The sequence below is a fragment of the Mangifera indica genome, chromosome 18, assembly GCF_011075055.1.
Source record: "Mangifera indica cultivar Alphonso chromosome 18, CATAS_Mindica_2.1, whole genome shotgun sequence".
Taxonomy (NCBI): domain Eukaryota; kingdom Viridiplantae; phylum Streptophyta; class Magnoliopsida; order Sapindales; family Anacardiaceae; genus Mangifera; species Mangifera indica.
Genome location: NC_058154.1, coordinates 10968986 through 10990377, shown reverse-complemented (window position 1 = coordinate 10990377; position 21392 = coordinate 10968986). Strand labels below are relative to the sequence as shown.

General features: G+C 31.7%; 2 protein-coding genes and 1 non-coding gene across 4 annotated transcripts; 2 read left to right on the top strand and 1 right to left on the bottom strand.

Annotated features, from left to right (window-relative positions):
• Positions 1–3079: 3079 nt before the first annotated feature.
• Positions 3080–4617, top strand: LOC123201445 (acidic repeat-containing protein-like). 2 transcript variants are annotated; one of them, XM_044616956.1, is made up of 2 exons: positions 3080–3724; positions 4028–4617. In XM_044616956.1, the coding sequence occupies exons 1-2, from the start codon at positions 3194–3196 to the stop codon at positions 4283–4285; spliced, it is 789 nt and encodes a 262-aa protein (XP_044472891.1). In that variant the 5' UTR covers positions 3080–3193; the 3' UTR covers positions 4286–4617. The 2 variants fall into 2 exon arrangements, with proteins under 2 accessions (XP_044472891.1, XP_044472890.1); XM_044616955.1 differs by having other exon boundaries at positions 3114–3724; positions 3995–4617.
• A 3316-nt stretch (positions 4618–7933) lies between these two features.
• On the bottom strand, positions 7934–12100 carry LOC123202323 (universal stress protein PHOS32-like). The gene is made up of 3 exons (XM_044618193.1): positions 11199–12100; positions 8345–8392; positions 7934–8185 (listed from the first exon to the last, which is right to left on the bottom strand). Exons 1-2 carry the CDS (start codon positions 11914–11916, stop codon positions 8385–8387), a joined length of 726 nt encoding a protein of 241 aa, XP_044474128.1. The 5' UTR covers positions 11917–12100; the 3' UTR covers positions 7934–8185; positions 8345–8384.
• Positions 12101–13817: 1717 nt separating this feature from the next.
• Positions 13818–13899, top strand: TRNAS-AGA. Its single transcript has one exon. It is a non-coding gene; the product is annotated as a tRNA-Ser (tRNA).
• The last annotated feature ends 7493 nt before the right edge of the window (positions 13900–21392 follow it).

The window sequence follows — 21392 nt, the reverse complement described above, 5'->3', positions numbered from 1 at the left end:
CCTCACCACCACTCGCCCCTCCGCTTAACTCAATTATGAAGAGCAACAGTATATAAATAATCTTCTATCCGTCTTGGCCTTGGTGATGGGCGATGCTCCACCACGAACCTGCTCCAATCGGTCTCTTTCTCTGCCCATACTTTTTTTTATCTAGATAATGTTATTATTGATATCTTCAATGTTAAATAAATTTATCCAATTACATGTATTATACCATATTTTTTAATAAAATTATATGTATAATTTATATTTACAAATAATAATATATTATTATATTATTATATATTATTTTATTATTAATTTTTACGTATTCAATCATATGATGATACGTTCTTATTTATACACATAACAACAACATATTATTATATAATTAGATAGTTAAAAATTAAAAATAAAATAATACTCAATAATATGGAAATATGTCATTACTTATACATATAGTTTTATTAATCATTTTGGATGCAACTATTGAAACAGTTTTTCGAGCTATATTTTTTACTACTCCACCCATTTTATAAAGTATTATACCTAGTTTAATGACAACTACGCAATATTTGGGGGATCCTTTCCCTGAACCCATAGAGTTTTCGTATGTCTTACTGTAACTAGTTTATTTGGAAATATATGTACCCATATTTTTCCCCTACGACGTACATTTTGTGTCAGCCTGCTTCGATTTGTTTAAATTATAAGCCAAAAAACTTATTCCTAGCCAAGGTTTAGTGAAAACCTAAACTCCTACACACCAACTTTCAGAAACCTAAAATCCCACCTATTATCTAACTTATGTTAAAATTTTCTATTAAAGTAAAAGGTAAAACCATTATTTTATCAAAAAATTATAATTTTATCTCATTTTTCTTCTAAGTTTTAAAAAGTAATTATTTCACTCTAACCTAAAATTTTTTTAGTTTTAAAAAATTCTTTTTCCTCCCTAAATTCCTAGGGTTTATATCTTTCATCTCTGACCACCATATCTGGCAACGAGAACTGTTAAACAGGACAGAAAGGGACGAAGGCCACCTCCTGACAGAGGAGATTGGTTGTCGACAAAAATGTCTCTTCGTCTTAGTTAATGGAGGTGAAGAGACGAAAATGTCTCTTTGTCAACAACAAATCTCCTCTATCGATAGATGATTGTCATCTCTTCCTCTCCTGTTTGAAGGTTCTCATCGTCGGATATGGTGGTTGAAGATGGAACATAGAAACCTTAAAGATTTAAAGGGGAAAAAAACTATTTTTTAAAATTGGAAAAGTTTTAGGTTAGGGTGAAATCGTTACTTTTCAAAATCTAGGAGAAAAATGAGATAAAATTATAATTTTTTAAACATTTTTGGTAAAACAACGATTTTACTCTTACAATAAAACATGTGTACTCACTTTGGGTACACAAATATGTATATATTTATATGTGTCATCATGTGATTGGATGATTTTGAATTAAAAATAAAACAATAACCAATCATATAATAACACATATGAGTGTGTATACATTTGTGTACTCAAAGTGGGTATACATAGTATTGCTCTTTACTCTTAATCCTAATAGAAAATTCTAACAGAAGTTGGGTGATGAGTGAGACTTTAGGTTTTTGAAAGTTGATGGGTAGAAGTTTGGATTCTCACTAAACCTTGGATGGGAATAAGTCTTTTGGACTAAATTATATATGAACAATATAATTTGTACACATTTTTTTATATATAATTTTAGTACATAGATAATGTATTATTATGTTATTGATGTTACTTCATTTTTAATTCAAAATTATCTAATATCATAATGATACATAATTTATATACTTAACTTATGTATAAAAAATACATACACAAAATTTTATTAATTATTTATTAGCATTTCACAACTGTTGAAAGGAAGGAAAAGAGTGAATGACACTTTCCCTCTTAGAATACTTTTTTATCCCAAGTTAGTATAAATAACTTGTTAACCCAAATCAAACATAAATAATACTTTTTTATCCAAAATCAAATTTTGTTAAATAAAAAAATAATATTAAAAAATTAAATTATCATTTTTTCCTATTATTTTATTGTTCAAAAATATTATATAACCTTAAATTAATAAAATAAAAGTCTTTTTATTTATTTTTTCTTTCACCTTTGCTCTGTTTTTCTCTCTTCCCATAGATAAGAGTATATTTGTCATATAATTGTATATTAAAAAGTAAACTATAATATTTGAAAATATTGGGATATTTATAAAATGTTTTAGAGGTTATTGAAAATTTAAAATTTTTTTGGAGGTCTTTTGAAATTTTTTGAACAATCAATTTATCATTTAATAATTTAAAAAATGATAATTACATTTTTACATAATTAAACAAAATGTAAACAAAATTTATAAGAATTAAATTGTTATGTTTAAAAATGATCATTCTTTTATTTTTAAAATTAATAGATAGTAAACTTTTACAATATTATTTTTTTAAATACAATTTGAGTTTGGATTAAAAAAAATGTTAGAAATGCTAAATAGATGTGAAAAAGTTTATTAAACCAAACCTTGGGTGGGAAAATGATAGTTACTCCAAGGAGAACATGGATAAGCGTGGGAAGGGGAATCCACAGGACACGCAAGAGGCTTAATCGAAACTTCAGGTGCGTATCACATGGGCTCTAGCCTTTGTGGCCTGAAATTGACCACGTAGGACGGACTAGAGAATCTGCCAGTCTCCTTCGGTTTAGTTGACACATCATCGCACAATCCCCATGAAAATATCTTGGAGATGCTCACTAATTACTGCTACACACGCGCAACGTTTTCCTTCCATAACAAACAGACCTCTTATTAATTGCAGACTAAGTAGGGGTTCCATTCTGACGAAAAACACGGAATAATCTGTCGCCACGTAGAACCTGTGTGTGCTTGCCAGCCGTTGATTCCTTAGAGTACGGTGATTCTGATACTGTTTCTACTTCCACGGCGTTCTTATGTACGTATCTTTCAATGTATCCTACTGAATACAAAGGTATTTCCAAGTATTTTTGTATTCGTTTGCACGGTACATAAACTCGAGTAGATTTTTATTCGTTCAGCTATTGTGGAATGACTAAATTACCCTTGTAATTAACTTCTTGTTTAGCTTCAATAAATCAGTTTCTTTCTGTGTGTTTTCTATTTCGACTGCAAAAGAGAGAGCCGAAAAAAGGAGAAGAAGAGAAAGAGGGAAAAAGAATGAGAACGTGTGAGCTGTGTGAAAGTGTGGCGAGAATGTACTGTGAATCGGACCAAGCCAACCTGTGCTGGAGGTGCGATGAGAAGGTTCACCGTGCGAATTTTCTTGTAGCCAAACACTCCAGGAGTCTCTTGTGTCACGTCTGTCAGTCTCTTACGGCGTGGAAAGCCTCCGGCCCGAAGCTCAGCCCGACGGTCTCCGTATGCGACTCGTGCGTCACATCTGCTCACGGCGAAGCTCATGATAATGAACTTGTTAAACCTGAGAATAAACAGAGTGAAAGAACTACCGATGAGGATGACGATGATGAATATGATGATGATTACGATGACGATGACGATGACGATGATGATGAATATGATGATCCTGATGTGGATTATGATGAGGAAGATGATGAAAATCAGGTGGTTCCGTGGTCTGGTGATTCAGAGTATCCTCCTACTCTTGTAGCGAGTTCTTCATGTTGTAGTAGCAGTGTAGAACAGGGTTCATTGAAACGAGGTCTTGATTTCAGCGATTTTTACTCTGACGTAAGGCTTGTTCCAATCTCACTTTATTTTGTTTTGTTTTGTTTAAACGCATGCTCTGTTTCACTGGATCTGGCAGAATGTGATTTTGAAAACAGAAATTTGTTTCTACTGTTTCGATTTTGATAAAATGAGTGAAAACAAATCTCTTCTGTTTTGCTGGACAAAATAATTGTTAATTTAGTGAAGCGGAGCAAATGAGTGGTTTTGCTCTATGTACCTCGATTTTTTCAATTTCTTTCGTTTTTCTTAATCTTCTGCGCTACTAAACAGGATGTGATTTCCCCGAGGGATTTCCAAATGCAGGATGAAATCGGTTGTTCAAATTCGCAACAGTGCTCTATAGCAGCCGCTAACGAGGAAGCGAACTCTTCTTTGAGCTCATTTAGACCGTCGAAACAAGCAAGAAGAACAGCGGAGGAAGATCGCGGTCAAGCAGACTCAAGATCGACGGCTGTTGTTAGTGCTGTGCACGGATTCCAAAAACAGATGGTTACAAACGATGCTGACGCCGCCACCACAGTTCTTGGGATCTATCAACTCAGCAGAGATGAAAACCGTTGATTTCTCTTCCACTATCCAACCCAGCAAAGACGAGAACCGTTGGTTTCTATCTCACTAACCTTACATTTCGAGGTAGTTATGCTTTTTAGTTATCACTAATCAAAGTTAATACTCGTTCAGCCTTACTTAACTTTGTTCTGATCAAAGGGGCTTATTTAATCTTCCTTGTCTATTATTTTTCAAAAAAAAAAAAAATTTGTGGTTATCATATTGGTTCCTTTTCTTATTGTTTATGTATTTTCTGTCATTTGTTCATCTATTTTTGACTTTACTGAAACTGAAGATTGGGATTGTGAAAAATAAGCTGATTGAATTTGCATTTTGTGAGAAAAGAATGTTCTAGTGTGTAGCGATAGCTTGGAAATGAGAAAACGTGGGGTGGAATAGGACATTTTCACTGCACGTTACAAAATTTATGGCCATTCATAGCTTGCCTATTGCTAATGTGGGCTCATCCTCTGTTCCTATTTGTGGCTAGGATGATTGGTGCATCTGTCTTGGAATTAATTTGAATATGATCGATGTAGTCAACCATAGATTTTTTTTTTTTAAATAAAACTTGTAGAAAAATAAATTAAAATTTACTACTTTGTCAAACTAACGAGTTCTTTTGATTAGATCTCTTAGATTTTTATGAAAGATTCACCCTAAGAGGGATTTGATTAACAAAAATTACAAAACTAATGAAATAACACTAAGGGAAAAAAAAATATAGATTTGATAGAAGTAGGAGAGGTATTACCATATATATAAATAATGAGTATAAATTTGTATGCAAACGATAATTGAATGTTGATATCATATGATTGAATGTTGATATCATATGATTGAATGTTGTTTTATCTTTAATTTAAAATTATTTAATTACATAATAATTTATACACAAGTTTGTATTGATTGTATATAAATATAGTTTCATTGAAGTAGCATTAGAACGAAGGAATGGAGGATAGCAGACAGCTAACAACTAAAGTGAGTGAAAGAAAATTTTTTTGAGGTACTCTAAATAGGTTAGGGGACAGTTTCCTTTTCTGGTTGGTGGGTGATCGGGATGTTGATATTTGGTGATTAAGACATAGTGTTTTGGTTCCTTCGTAAATAATATTAGTTAAAAGAAGATATTTTTATTTGTAATTGTTTAATCGGACGCTTGAAAATCTTGGGTTATGTATGACTACTTAGGCCTATCATATAGATAAGTTTTAGAGTAGAAATATGTATACAAACAATAGATATAACTTTATAGATAAATAATAAAATATTATTATGTGATTGAATCGTTTTAAATTAGAGATAAAATAATATGTAATCACAAAGTAACATATTATTATTTAGGTATTAAATTATATATGTTATCTCATATATATTTTTATTGTAAGTTTTAAATCTTTCTTACTTAAAAATATGCAAAGAATAATAATGACCTGATCAGGTTGACCGAGGAATCAATAATTTAGTTGTAGTGGTTCCAATTTGAAGTGATTTTACACCACGAAGTGGGTATCATCAGAATCAAATAAAGGCATCTCTAACAACTCAAATAAAACCATTAAGTTCAAACTTAATTAACTGATAATTAAAAAAGCTGCTAACCAGAGAGAATAATAATAATAATAATAATAATAATATTTAATGGAAATAATATTATCAAAATAATAGTAATAATATTTAATGGAAATGGAAATCTCTAGAGGGGAAGCCTGGGTATGGTTCTATTGAGAAACATTGTAAGGTGAGTGATGGTGAGTAGGGCTGGATTCGAGCCGAGCCAGCTCGAGCTCGGCTCGGCTCGGTTCGAGCCCGAAACGAGCCGGGCTCAGCCCGGCTCGATCGAGCTCGAGCCGAGCCCGAGCTGGCTCGGGTTGGCTCGGTATATTTTTTTAAAAATTTTTTTATACAAAACGGCGTCGTTTTAATCCATATATATATACAAAACGGTGTCGTTTTGATATAAAAAACGAGTCGAGCCGAGCCGTTACCGAGCCGAGCTGAAAACGAGTCGAACTCGAGCCGAGCCGAATTCGGCTCGAATCGAGCTCGAGCCGAACTCGAGCCAGCCCTTAAAAAGCCGAGCCGAGCCCGAGCTGGCTGCGAGCCGAGCTCGGCTCGGCTCGAATCCAGCCCTAATGGTGAGAGAGGCTGTCAACTTAAGTTTGACTCTTAGAGCATTTAAAAGAGATGACAGTTGTTGGTAGATGTCAATTCTAGTTTTACTTATGGTTTTTCTCACCATTATTATTTCTGGGTACAAAGGTTGACTAGTAAAAGAGGCTTTGATTTGAAGAAGACTTTAGGTGACATTACAAATTAAATTCCATTTCATTAAAACTGTGTACATAATTTTTTTTTTTTGGTATAAATAATAACGGATTACTATATGATTAAATAATTAAAAATTAATGGTAAACTAATATTTAATCACACCAAAGCATGACCGACCATTTCACAGGTTCTTTGTATCATGCATGTAATAAACTTTAGGTTTAACATGCCCTCCCTGTATTTCACATTCTAAATGTTTCTTAGAGGGCTATTTTTCAATAGTGTCTCCAATATGTTTGTGGAAAACTAGCCTTAGTAGTTCATGTCATGGAATTATATTGTTATCGTAGTAGTTTAGATTTCAAACTAAAAACTCTCAATTTTAATCTTATTTGAATTAGAATTGTATTAATTTTTTTCTTCAATCATAATCCAACAGAAATTATGTTCAGATTGGATTGACACAATCCGAATTGATTAGAAATGATCTACTATTCCACTTTTGTAAATATTTTTATTGTTTTAATTTCTTTATTGAATTATTTTAACCTATTATTAACAAAACACATAACATTTTGTGTTAAATCATGTAAAAAATATTTAATACCCAAATCTCATTTTCACAATAAAAAAATAATATAAATTTTTAATTAAAAATCAAGAACAATATAAATAATTATAATTATGTACCATATTTAAAGATTTCAATTATTGTTGATGGTTATTTTCCGATATTAAATGCTACTATGATAACATTTTAAATTTAAGTTACTTTTGCATCATCATTAAGAAAAACCAATTTAACTTCAAATTCTATTGGATCAACCAGATTAAATTTCATGCCAAAAAAATACTCAATAATAATCTGAATTTTTTCTTGTTGGGTAAAATTGTGAAATTTATCAAAAAGTATTAATTTCTCCAATCTGATGATGAGATTTTTTTTTTAAAACATTTCTAAGATATTTGTAATAATTTAAATGTATAATGGTTCACAAAAACCATAAAATAATAAAATTATATACATAATTTTTTTCACAAATAATTATGTATAATCACATAATCGAATATCGTTTTATCTTTAATTTTTAATTATTCAATTACATAATAAAATATTATTGTTTGTGTTTAAATTATATATAAAAATTATGTATATAATATTATTCATCGTAAAAATGACCCGGAATGAGATGATGATGATGATGATATTGTTGGAAAGTGTAAAAAGAGATTGTTGTATTAATCATTTAATTGCTCATACAAAGAATATCACTGATAATCTCGTATACTCCTTGTTTCAAGTCATTCAAATTGCCTTTATCAATGCAGAAAACCTAATTGCAGAAATCTTTTGATAAGGAAAAATAATAGGACAACAAAGGAAGATTTGGGAAATGGTCTTTCATAGTCATAGAAATTATGGATATAGCACAATGCAGTGAAACAAGGTTTTAGAAATGGCCATTAAAGAAAATCAAAGCCTCTTCAATCATTCATACATGAACACCACCAATCATAGCATACCATAGTTCACACATGAATAACCATGCTTTAAGATTAGCAAGATTACACCCCCTGAGAACAAGATCACATTGAATCCTTTTTCGTGTCAGCTCTTCCCTGTCAACTTGATTGATTCTACATTATATACAACATAAACGACATTTCAGATACATAAAAAGTTCAAAAAAATCATGTAGCAGAAATATGAAAATCTTCATCGATTGAGATGAGACTTGCAAAACTTAATGAGAAATGAAGAAAACCAGTAAGGAGATTTTCTAGTGTAACCCTTACCTCCTACTGGAGAGGATCAAGTCATGACCCTAAGGACCTACTAAGCATCTGCGATGAAACAAATGCGATCCACAATGTTACAACCAGCAAAAAATTGTAAGATTTAGAATCAAATAACAAAACCAAAAAAAGGAGCCCACCATCCAGAGTACATTTTATTGAAATAAAGGATTAAGTAAGATTATCACCCGGAAGAAACGATAATTTATATGGTGATGATTAACATGATAAACTAGCATTCAGACTTTCATTTCACTCATAAAATAAACTCATACTTTCAAACTCCATATCAGCCACATGTTTTGAACATTCTTTTAACAAAGTGGATTTAATGAGGAACCAGTGAGCACTGAATATGTATAAAGTGTATTACCGAAAATGATAAGGCAACAAAATCACCACATCCCTAATTAATGAAGGAAAATACTAACTTTAATTCATTTGCATGACATTGCAGAAAATCTTTTTGTCTACTTAAATCACCCAATTTACATTCATCTTTTTTGGGGAAAAACTGTACTTTAGGCAAGATAACCAGGGTGGTTCATACAAATTATTCCTCAATTCAAACAAGGAAGATCACATTTAACCATTTTAACATAATGCATTTAGTGCTAAAATTTTCACTCAAATCCTGCCTACTTTTAACTATTTGTAATCAAACAAATGCTTTTGAAAGGAGTTCCAGAAAATGATTTGGTGAGAAGTAGAAAGCGCCTAGAACTCTTTACTTCAATGGTTTTATCCTGATTAATAGACATTTAAACAGCCAAAATAAACAATTCTTATCACACCAACTTTGGATTAGTCTTTTTCACATCCAAGGTTTCTTACTCTCTCCTAATAGATTTTCTAGCCATTTCATTAGGTAGGACTACACAGCACTGTGGCCCTAGCTACAAAAGCCCACATAAAAGAAAAAAACAATTAGGTAAGCACTGAAAGGTCTACCCTGCCAACGAGTCCAAAAATTGTAGCCAAACTAGGGTTGGATTCAAGTAGATCGGAGCTCAAGCTTGGGTCAACTCAAGTCTGACTCGGCTTGAGGGAGTCCACGAGCTCCCCACAAACCAAGCTCGAGTTCGACTCAACTTGAGGGGAACCGAACTCAAGCTCAATACAAAAGGCAGTCAAAATGACACCATTTTGATGTGTATTGGTTAAAACAGTGTCATTTTGCCTGTTTCAAATTAAGCTTCCCCAGGCTCAAGCTCGAGCTCCACAGTACTATAACTCCTAGGCTTGAGCTCACCTAAGAGGAGCTCATTTCAAACTGAGCTAACAATCAAGCTCAAGCTTGCTTGGTTTGAATCCAGCCTGAAGCCAAACTACATAAACATCAAATGTCACATTAAAGACCTGCTGATCAAAGAATTTCAATTTGCAAGAATTTGCTTTCATAATACACCAAGTTGAAGCTTGCCCTAACTCGCAGCATATTATTTTATAAATATACAACAATCAGGTAAGTCAACGATGAATATCAAACACCACGTATTGTAGCTAAAGCCTCACAGGAATGAGTCATATATACAACTTTTACACAAGTCTACTTCAGTTTGTGGGTGCAGAATACATCTCAAAAGTCCCTATTCAGTAGTATCATGCATCCCCTTTTTTATTTTTAAAAAAAGAAAACCCAAAAAATAACAAACATGCTGCCATTTAAAAGATTACATAATTATCAGGCTACCTGCATGCACAGGTACTAACAGAAACCCAAAGGGTAACGATTTTAATTTCAGAGAACTTCAGGGGAAAGAGTTTAATGCTCTTAGACACTTCCATCTATCAATGAAAAGGGAAATATGATCCTCTAATACATGTTTAAGCTATGCAAAGAAATTATCTAATTAATCATAAATCTCAAAAGGTCCGTGTAGAATAAGATTTCAAAATATACATCTGAGAAACAAATAAACATATGAACTAGATCTATTTATTAAGCGCTATAGAAAAGAAGTCTAATCTTTTTATTCTTATGTTTTCCCACATCAAAACAAATTGAAAAAGTCTAAAAGCAGCTAAAGGGTGGTAATTCTAAGAATGTCTCAATCAGAAATCGAAACAAAAACTTCCCAAACAACCAACCAATGATGTAATATAGATTTATAAACGCCACAAAAAAGAACTAAAATTGCAATATTAACACTAATAACTTCACAAAAAACAAGACCAACTTCTTCAATTCAATGAAAACGTGTTTATCTACCCACAGGGAGTGTTGTCCCATTAAATTGTTTCTACGTAATAAATCAACTTCACTGTATCAAAGTATTTGATGTTGCTTTACTAATTAATACCCACCTCATTTACAATCCATCTACCTATCATGTAGTCAATAAATTTCCTGCAACAACCAAAACCTTTGCCCAAATAATAATGTTATGTGCACACACTTTTGAGTAAACAATTGGGTACACAGATAATGTGTCATCATGTAATTGAGCGTTACTATATCTTTAATTCAAAATTGTCAAATCACATGATGATACATCATCTGTATATTCAAATATATACACATAGTTTTATTCTTGCCGAATACCCTAATAAAATCATTAATTCTCAGAGATACAAACACAACCCGATGTCGTAGAGGTATATTTCACTTAAAGACAACCATAAGGCCAACAACTACTTATTTTTCCGGCAATACTTAATTCATAAATCGATACCAAAAATATTTAATTTCCATAAAAGAACTCCACCCTTTACAATAAAATCACCAACAAGCTTCACATAATCTCCATCAAGCAAAAGAACCCATCATTCAACAATTCAGAAATCGAACAATACATACAAAAACCAATTAAAAAAATATATTAAGCTACTTCTTTTTGTGAAAAAATATAACCTTTAAGCTCCTCGACTTCTCGGTCCTCCTCCATCTCCTCTGGTACCTTAACATTGACCACTGGCTCGCCGCCGTCCTTATCCTCAGGATATCTAACAACCACCACAGGACACACACAATGGTGCACACAATAATCACTCACACTCCCCAACTTCCCATCACCTCCTCTCCTCTCAGCTCCAAACCCTCTACTCCCCATTACCACTGCACTCAAACCCAACCTCTCTATCTCCAAGCACAGCCTCTCCCTCATGTCATGATCCTTCACTATGTGTATCTTGTACGGGAACCCCGCCTCCTTCAGCGGCCTGGCCAGATCAGCAGCCTTCGTCGCCGTAAAGTTGTCGAAATCATCTTCCATCTCCTGCTGTTTATGCTCTTTGTTACTGTTATTACTGCCATGAGCATTCTCCTCAGTGTTCTCCTGATGATGCGGGAGTGGGCCCCAATCGGCACCGTAGAGTACGGAAGTAGGAGAAACGTGGACTAGAACAACTCCGTCACCGGGACGGAGGTAGTTGTCAACAGCCCATCGGACGGCGAAGGCGGACTCGTCGGAGAGGTCGACGGCCACGCCGATCTTGCGGCGGGCGAGGGAGGTGGGTGTAGGGGTGGCGGCGACGCCGGAGGAGGCGGCTGTAGTGGCGGCGGGGTGATGGATCCTGATGGTGGGGAGGTGGGGGTGATCAGAATCAGGTGGGGTTTGCAGAGGATTCATTATATTCTTTGGGTAGCGTTTGCGTTTGTGTGTATTGTGTTGTGTTGTGTTTGTGTTGGCTTCAGGAAAACGATCTGTAATGAAAGGAAACGGTGAATATTTTTTTCGAATTGATAATTAAGAGTGCTAGTCGTGGGGTTCAGGCGGAGGAGAGTGGAGGTCAGTGTTGGGCCGAATTGGGCCCAAACAAACTCCTATTATGAAATCTTATGAAAATATTATGTCTCCGCTTTAAATACCTAAATACGCATATATTAGACATTTATTATTAAATAATTAAAAAAATTAAATTAATATTCAATCACATAATGATACATTATATGTATACTTATTTATATATTTAAAAGTATATACGTATAATATTACTCTTAATATTATACTTTGTAATAATAAAATTAAAGTAGATGGGCCATTTTCACATGTTATTTGTTAACATTGTGGTTGTGGTGGCAGATCAGGGCAGCTCTTATCATTTTACTACAAGAATAAAAGACAGGGTAGTGGAATGGTATGGTTTAGACTGTAATATTACAAAACAGAAGAAAGAATAACAAATATATTATGAGCATGGTATGTGCATTATATACTTATTCGTCCCAAAATTTGGATATATTATGGATTTTACGAGATATGGATAAGGATAATGTATAAGCATGTATGGTTGATGTGTCATACAGACATCTACACATGCAAAGGTGATTTCACGATTTCACTACTTTTCTCGTAACATATTACGTATACTTGCATCAGACATATTTATTTGTACATCACATTGTAATAGTTAGTGAGTGTGTAAAACGACCTCCTTTCATTCTTACTTTGTGTGAATTTCAAGGTTCAACCTTGCATTTGAGATTTGGAGCGTACCTTATCTACACTATGAAAGACAAAACAACTTTTAGATATAAGTTCTTGAAAACCCCTTATGGTTGATATGTCATGTATATGAAACAATGTATATACAAATGAGATCCCTCATATTTGAATACCCAATCAGTTATTCAAATGATTTGTCATTATATGATTGAATATTAGTTTATCTTTAATTTAAAATTATTGAATTACATAACACATTGTCTGAGTATAATTAAATACTCAAACTGAGTGCACATAGTTTTGTTGTTACTTGTTTAATTTTTGCTAGTATGCTAATACAAGATTAATAAAACTTTATATTGAGGAAATAAAATTTCACAATAGTTTCATTTAGGGTTGAATTCGAAATGAGTGTGTTAGGTCTCATTACGAGCTTTATTCGAATGAACTTAAACCCAAGCTTGACATAACTACAACTTGAACCTAAGCTAAAATATATTAAAAAAATTTTAAATGATACCACACAAGTCACAAGGAAACCAAATTCAAGCGAATAAGTTTGATGAGCTCGAGTTAGTGTTGACTCTTTTACATGAACCCAAGTCTTATGTGAGGTGAACACAAACTTTTGATTCACAAAGTGAATTGAAAATGAGCGAGTTATGCTTCAGGCTTGATGAGCTTAAGCCGAGCCTAAGCTGAGCTCCCTTTAAAACAAGTTTTACCCTATTCAAACTCGGTTTAGTTCAAATCAAACCCTAGTTTCATTTTCTAGTTATTAGATTTGTGGGAAGCGAAAGGTAGTATTTAAATGGAAAGAAAATGGTTTCAGAAATAAAATTGAATAGCCTGGTTAAATTATTTTATTAGAATGGTGAAAATTAAGTAAAACGGTTTCAAATGCAAAGTATCCGTAATTCTTGACAAATATTAAATAGGGGAATTTTTTAAATGAAAATCTACCATCCAGGGGGTTTATATAATTTCAAAAATTATGTGTACGTCTGATGGAAAAAACTATTTTTAAAGGGGCAGACATAATAACATATTTAAATTATAAAAATTTTGGAGTCTGCCACGATCTTGTGGACGTGCCGGAGTGGTTATCGGGCATGACTAGAAATCATGTGGGCTCTGCCCGCGCAGGTTCGAATCCTGCCGTTCACGTCTATTTTTGCATCATTTTTTTTGAGCCATCTTTCATGGGGCTTTCTTTGCAGAAACCCTTTTCTGGAGGCACTAAGAGTTCCAAAGAGTGTTGTTCTCAAGGGATACAGAAGATTCATAATCAGACGAGTGTTTAAGGGGTTAGAAGAATTAAACTCTATATATATATATCACTAAACTATTTATATATGCGGAGATCACTGGGAGTCTGTTCATTTCAGTAGAAGAAAAAGCTGAGAATAAAGAAGACAAGCTGATGACTGAGCATCCAATCAATCAAAAGGGGAGTTAGAAAAAGGCTTCCACATAGCCCTTTACTTGTACTGAAACTAACACAGACTCCCACTGATCTCTACCTGAATCTATATTTAGACTTATTACAGATTTGTACTGCACTGTTGTTTTGGCTATGGCTGTCTGCCTGCCCTCTAGCTATGCCTGCAAATTAAGCAGCCTTCTGCCATTTTCACTTATCAAATAAGGCAGTGTCTACACAATTGATCTTAGCCACAAGGTGGAGAAAGGTATTTTATATGGGACATTTCAAGTCTCCATGGCAACATTTTGAAGATTAAATTTTTGACTTATCAGTGTTGTAGCGTAGATCATTAGATTCAGGATTTTAACTATTTAGTGTAGCGAGTTTGATCACAAAAAGGCAATCCAGCTCATTGAGGTTTCTCCTTAATAAAAAAATAGTGTCGTTATGGGAAGTTTATATGCTTTCTTACTAGTTTTCCTTACAGTCCTTGCTTTTTGTTACCCTAATTCACACGTTTAAAAGCACTTCTTAAATGCTTTTGCTTGACTCCCATATACTGAATACTGAGATGCTCATTTGTCGTTTTCAAGCCATGAAAGATGTTAACTGACTCTATAAAGGAAACCCCCTCTTCATATTTTCCAGTAACTAGCTAGGGATTTGAGATATACTGTACTAAAAACTATAGCTAGCTCCCTCGGCCTGCAAATTAATAAGAAGTTCATGTATTCTCCTTCATTTTTTTCATATTTAAACTATTCAGCTAAATATTATATAAGTATATGCACAATTAAGGCACAGAAGAATATCAAATTTATGAACTCTTTTGTAATGACTGCACTAAAGAGATAAGCTCGGCATAGTGATTGAATTTATAACAACTACATTAATAAATTCAAGGCTGTAGTAAAAAAAAAATTATGAACTTATGCATTTCCTTAGCTTTTCAGATCATTTGCTTTGCTGCAGCTAGGTAGCTATCTAAAACCAAATGATATTGTCAGATAAAACTTTTTTTAATCTTTTCTTTTTTGGTTCCAAAGACAAAGCATTTTCAATGGAATAGTGAGTATATTAAGTAATTAATAACAAAAAGGAAGCCAAAAGACTGAGATTTGGGTTCTGGTTCGAGATATATAATTAGCCTCACTAATCTGATACAACAGAAATCCTTAATTGGATCTAATATGAAAGCTTGAGGGACAAATCAACAGAATTAGAAGAAGCATTAACACCATAAACAGTAGAAGTTAAATAAGAAGCTTCATCACCCACTTCTAAAGCTGAAGCTTCTGTTGACACCAATTCCATCGTCTCCTTGGAGGAAGTGCTTTTCCCATCAGGAAAAAATTCATACTCCATTGACACGTTTCTGTCCCTTGAGTTACCATTTCTGTGGATTGTCTTCACATCCACACACTGTCAATCAAAACCCCATTTAACACAAGTTAATCTAAAGATCAATCATATGTGGAGGCAAATTGTTTTAGCTTTTAAACATAATATATATTCAAGGATTCATTCATTAACCTGAGGAGGAAGATCGTGATGACTTGCATAAAAATCACTTCTTTCTGCTCGAGCGCCAAAAGCACTTAACCCTCCATTGAAGTTTATGTTGTTTTGCTGATTGAACCCATGAATCCCATTGTATCCTTCGTTCTACACATGGAAGCACAAAAGATCTCAAACTAACATCGTGCAAGAATAAAGATCTCACTTCTACGCAAATGATGTGTTGGATGATTTTGAATTAAAAATAAAATAACAATAAATGATACATATTATTGGATATATGCATGATACATTATTTGTGTAAATTTATTTATTTATATATTTAAAAGTGTGTATACATGATATTGTTGATTAGATAAAGTGAATAAATCAAGTAGAGAAAGTGCTGGAAAAGAGAAAAACAGAAACATAGGGCAAAAACTTTACATTCAGTCACCTCTTGAATAGAAGATCCTGCACTATGTACAGAAGATCTCAACTCAAACTCTTCTTCTTAACACAAGCATTCATAAAAATGTACTTGTTTTAAGCCCAGTTAAGGTGAGATCCAATATAAATCATTTAAATCGAAGAAAAAAAAATCAAAAAAAGACTAAACTCCACGAAAGACCTAGTTGAGGTTAAAAAAAACTTTTTATGTAATTTTTTTACAAGAACCAAACGGGAAATTATACCATGGGGCAAATATCAAAGAGTTCAGAGGCCAAAGCCCACTGAGGCTGAATCTTTGGTATTGAAGAGAGCTCATTGGAGGTCTCAGCAAAGCTCAGGCTAGCTGTGAAATACGGGTTATGATGACCCGATCCACAGATATTTCCAGTAGTTTGGATCATCCCATATCCAACTCCACCGAGGACGGGCACACCATAATTTGTTGCTCCGTGCAACACAGGAACCCTAAAAATCGGCTCCATTAGGGCCAAGTGAGAAGAATAACAGTGTTGAAGGTGAAAGTGGTGATTATCCAGAGAGGACATTTCAATCATTTTCTTCCACCTTTCTTCTTCCATCCTCAAACGCTCAAGTTGAGCCACCCCCATACCCCTCTGAGGCTTCTTCTTCTTCTTCTTAGCTCCATCTTTCGATGCCCGCTCTTGCATAGCGTTGCTGAAAGTGGACATGAATAATGAACAGGAGGAAGATTGAGAGAATACTTAAGCTAACAGTGAGAGATCTCTATACATGAATTGAAAAGAAAGAAGAAGAAGAAAGAATATAATCAAGTGCATAGATTTTTCTGTTTTCGAAACGTGCCAAAAACTGTTTCTCATTCATATTATTACCATGTATATTTAGGGTTCTTTGTTTTAGTTCGGAAAGTGTTCAATTTTTTTGGCTGTCATGACATCTTTTTCATTCTTTTAAAACCAATTTTCACGTGTCTCCTTCTTTCTTAGATTTTTTGCCAAAATTAATTTTTTTCAAATGAAGGAAAAATTTTATTGGAGTCATTATCAATTTCATAATTACTATACCAAATTTAATTTTGATATATTATTAATAAATTTTAAATCTAAATTATGGGTTTTTTAAATTTTTTGTTACCCAAACCATCCAGATAATAAGAGTGTATATATTTAAATTTTTTTTAAAAATATTTTAAAATTTAAAATTTTAATTTATTTAATATAATAATTATAAATCGATTATCATACTTAAGGTTTGATCTACTGTATACATCGATTTAATTTCAAAATAAGGTATTATTTTATAGTAGAAAATTGACATTTTTATGGCTATTATATCTTACCTCAATCTCCTTTTCAGCGCGTGGTTGCACGCTCCAACCATAAGACTGCATAATTATTTTTTAATCAAGTTTCGTAATTATTATACGAATAAGATTATTCAATTATCCTAAGCTTTCCTAAATTTTTCAGAAAATTGTAAGAAAATTTTACGAATTTCTGCAAGTGAAAAACATAGGACAATTGAAACAAAATAAGTAACTAATCTTGGTAAGCTATAAAATTTAATTATTTGAAAATTTAAAAAAAAAAGTATAAAAAATTATTTACGTATAAATACACTCTCAACAAAGGCGTAAGAAAAGGATTCAATATAATAATACTTATGGACATACGTCAAGAACCCATACGAGACATGAACACACAACAAAGAAAAGTAAAATAAGCTAAATATAAAATACCAAGACTCGACCTAATACATCGGAACCTTTGGATCTAAGATGAAAATTGTTAAAGAAAACCTTAAATCTACCTATTGAAAAGGAGGAGAAGAAGAAGAGAAAGAGCTTCTAGAGAAATTGAGATAATTTTTATTTTAGAAATGATAATACATGATATTTTGGTCCTTTTATATACAATAAAAATTAACGGAAATTATTAACTTTAATAATGACTTTATCGTTTCAGTTACAATATTTTAAAAACAACATATTAACCCTTAAATGTTTTATTTCCTACAAATAAAACCTTATACAATTATAATGAAGGACTTCACACTTTGATTTTCTATATAACTCTTCCATATGCTCTAATCATAGTTTTCAAATAGTCTATTATATCATATATCAAAAATTTAATTTTTTGTATTGTGTATCGAATATTGTATCATATTGTATAATACATCTTTTAAAAAATAAAATAATAAAAAAATTAAATTGACACATCATCATTTTAAAAAATATCACAAACACCTTTAAAAATTTAAGATTTCTCATATATACCCCTATTATATCATCATTTTCTTTAAAAAATGTATCGATCTGTATTAGTAATACGTATCATATCATAAACTACGTATTGTGTAATAAGATACGTCAACTATATTGTATTAATGTGATGCATCTTATAATACGTATCGTTTTTCATATATATCTTATCATATCGTATGATATGTATCATATATTGTAAGATACTGTAACTGTAACTCTAATACAGATAGTCATAATTATGACAAAAATTTTATAAAAATAAATAGGTTTTTTTTTTTACTTTCTATTATTATTTTCAATTCATGAGAAAAATGAAATAAGGGTTTGTTTCACATTATATCATGCACTTTGAAGGGACATGATCTTCTGATCTGTTGAAAATTTATGTGTTTTTCTTCATAAAATATTGCATAAGAAGATGAAGAAAAAGTTCAATTTATGGGGCGCGTGGTCAAGAAATTGAATCAAGAGGTTATTTGATATTTTAAATTATTGAACTAAAAAAATAATAAAAATAATTCCCAAAACAAGAAAGTTAAGAAAAGCAAATTAATCATGTCTACATTCAATTAGAATTTTATAGCTCAATTAAGTCACATGTTTAAATATATAGGGCAAAGAACTATTTCCCACCCAAGTTTTACCTCAATCTCCAAATGACACCTGCGATAATTTAAAAATCCAAATATCCACCTATTGGCTAACTTATATTGAAATTTTTTGTTTAAGACATAAGTAAAATTATTATTTTATCACTAAACCCTAAAAAACTATATCATTTTACTCATATAGTTTGAAAAACTATCAATTTCTCTAAAACATTAAGTTTTAAAGAGTTACCATTTTCCACCTAAGGTTTGGAAAAGATTTTCAAACCCAAATGAGAAATGGTAATTTTTTAAAACTTAATTCTAAGGGGAAATGATTAGTATTTTGAAACTATATGGGTACAGTGATATAATTTTTTAAAGTTTAGTAATAAAATAATAATTTTACTTTTATCTGTAATAAAAAATTGTAACAGAATTTAACACATATGTGAATATTTAAAATTTTGAATTATCGCGGGTAAAATTGAGCTAAAACTCAGGTGAAAAATAGTTCTTTGCCTGAATATATATTACAAAGTTGATATCACTTCATTTTACCTCTCAAATACAAACAAAATTCATTTCTTTCACCAATTTGGAAATTATTCTTTATACCCATATATTAAATCAATTAAACCTAACTTGTGCAATTCCAAACGATCGAAATAATACTTCTAGATGAGATTTGAATAAGATTGCACTTAAGATGATACAATCTAACTAAATTTGGTTTAAATCTTATCATCTCATAAACATTTCAAACAAAATCACATTATATTAAATGTGATTCAATTAAGTCACACCATGCTCAAAGTAATCTGATAAGATCACACCTTCTTAAGTGTGAAAAAGTTGAATTAACATACGACAAATTGGTACTAATGGAATAGGATTATCAATGAAAAGAAGAGAAACATTGGGTGAGCCAGGAAATGTAGCTCCATCTTGTCCTGTTAATTGGATGATTAAAATCACGTTTACAATATTTGATAATGATAATTAATTCATAGTATCTTAAAATAGATGGAGTCCAAAGCGGCACGTGGAATGAGTGGGCTGCTGAGAGCCGAAGAAGAGATGGTCTTTGGGAAGCCGAACCTTTGCTTTGTGCCTAGCTGCAAGATAAACATCAGAATGTATATATTTATATATATACATCATATAATATAAATAAAAAATAATATATATTATAAGATATATTAAATTAATATAATATAATAAATATATTATGTATTATGATATATATTTTATAATATAATATCTATTTTTAGAGAAAATATAATATAATAAAAGTATTTATAAAAAATTTTAAGAGTATTTATAATATTTTAAAATTATTATTTTATTTTTTAAAAAATATATAATATAATATATAATATAAAAAATTAAAATTTTAATATACGATATAATACTATCGAACGCATAACTTGTTATTTTAGGTCCAACAATTATCTCTTCTTTGACTTGAATAAAAATAGAACTGTATTCCCTCACCCAATGTTTATCTCATTTTTATCATTGATAATTCTATTCAATTAGTACCAACTTGTCATATGTCAATTCACCCGGTTTACACTTAAGATGGTGTGATCTAATCAGATTATTTTGAGGATGATATAAATTTGATCGAGTTTGAATATTCTTTCATTTGAATTTGATTCGAATGAAAATAGTTTAGTTTGAAGTTGGTTCAAGTTATCAAACTAAAATTAAAAGTATTTTAAGTTTTATTTAAATAAAAAATAGTTAAATTTGAGTTTAATTCAAATTTATTATTCAAATATATTATTCGGATTTGTAACTTATATTTATGATTTAAACTCAAAACTCGTTGAAAAAAAAACATCGTTTTATCTAATAATAGACAAAACGACATTATTTTGTAAATAAATTATAAATTTGAATCATTAATCTAAATCATAAAATTGAATTATGAATTCGAATTAAATTTAAATCATAAACTTAAATTATACATGTAAATTATGAATTTAAATCGAACACTTTTGACTCGAATTTATGTCAGTTTAAAAAATGAACAAACTCTTTTGATCTTAAATTCAATTTGGATTCAAATCTAACATAGTTGAGCCAAGCCGATTCGGTTCTAAATCTAAGCTTTCGAATCCATTCTGAGTCTCAAGTGGAATTTTTTTTCTCTTTCATTATTTTCTGAGAGTTTCCCACTTAACAAGGAGCCCCACAGGAAAAAGTACACTGCAGGAGGGGACAGACAGGTCGATGAACGAGAAGAAATCATGGTCGCTGAAAGAAGGGAAGCTCAAAACCTGAGCAACAAATATTCAGAGTTGGGGCCTGGAGGTCGGCATTTATGTGAAGACTGCAGTCTGCAGTAGTAATCTAATTTGATGCATGAAAAGGTCACTGTCAAATGTCGCTTGTCCTGCAGAAAAACAAAAACGAAACACAGTACAAAACAAACAACTCAGAC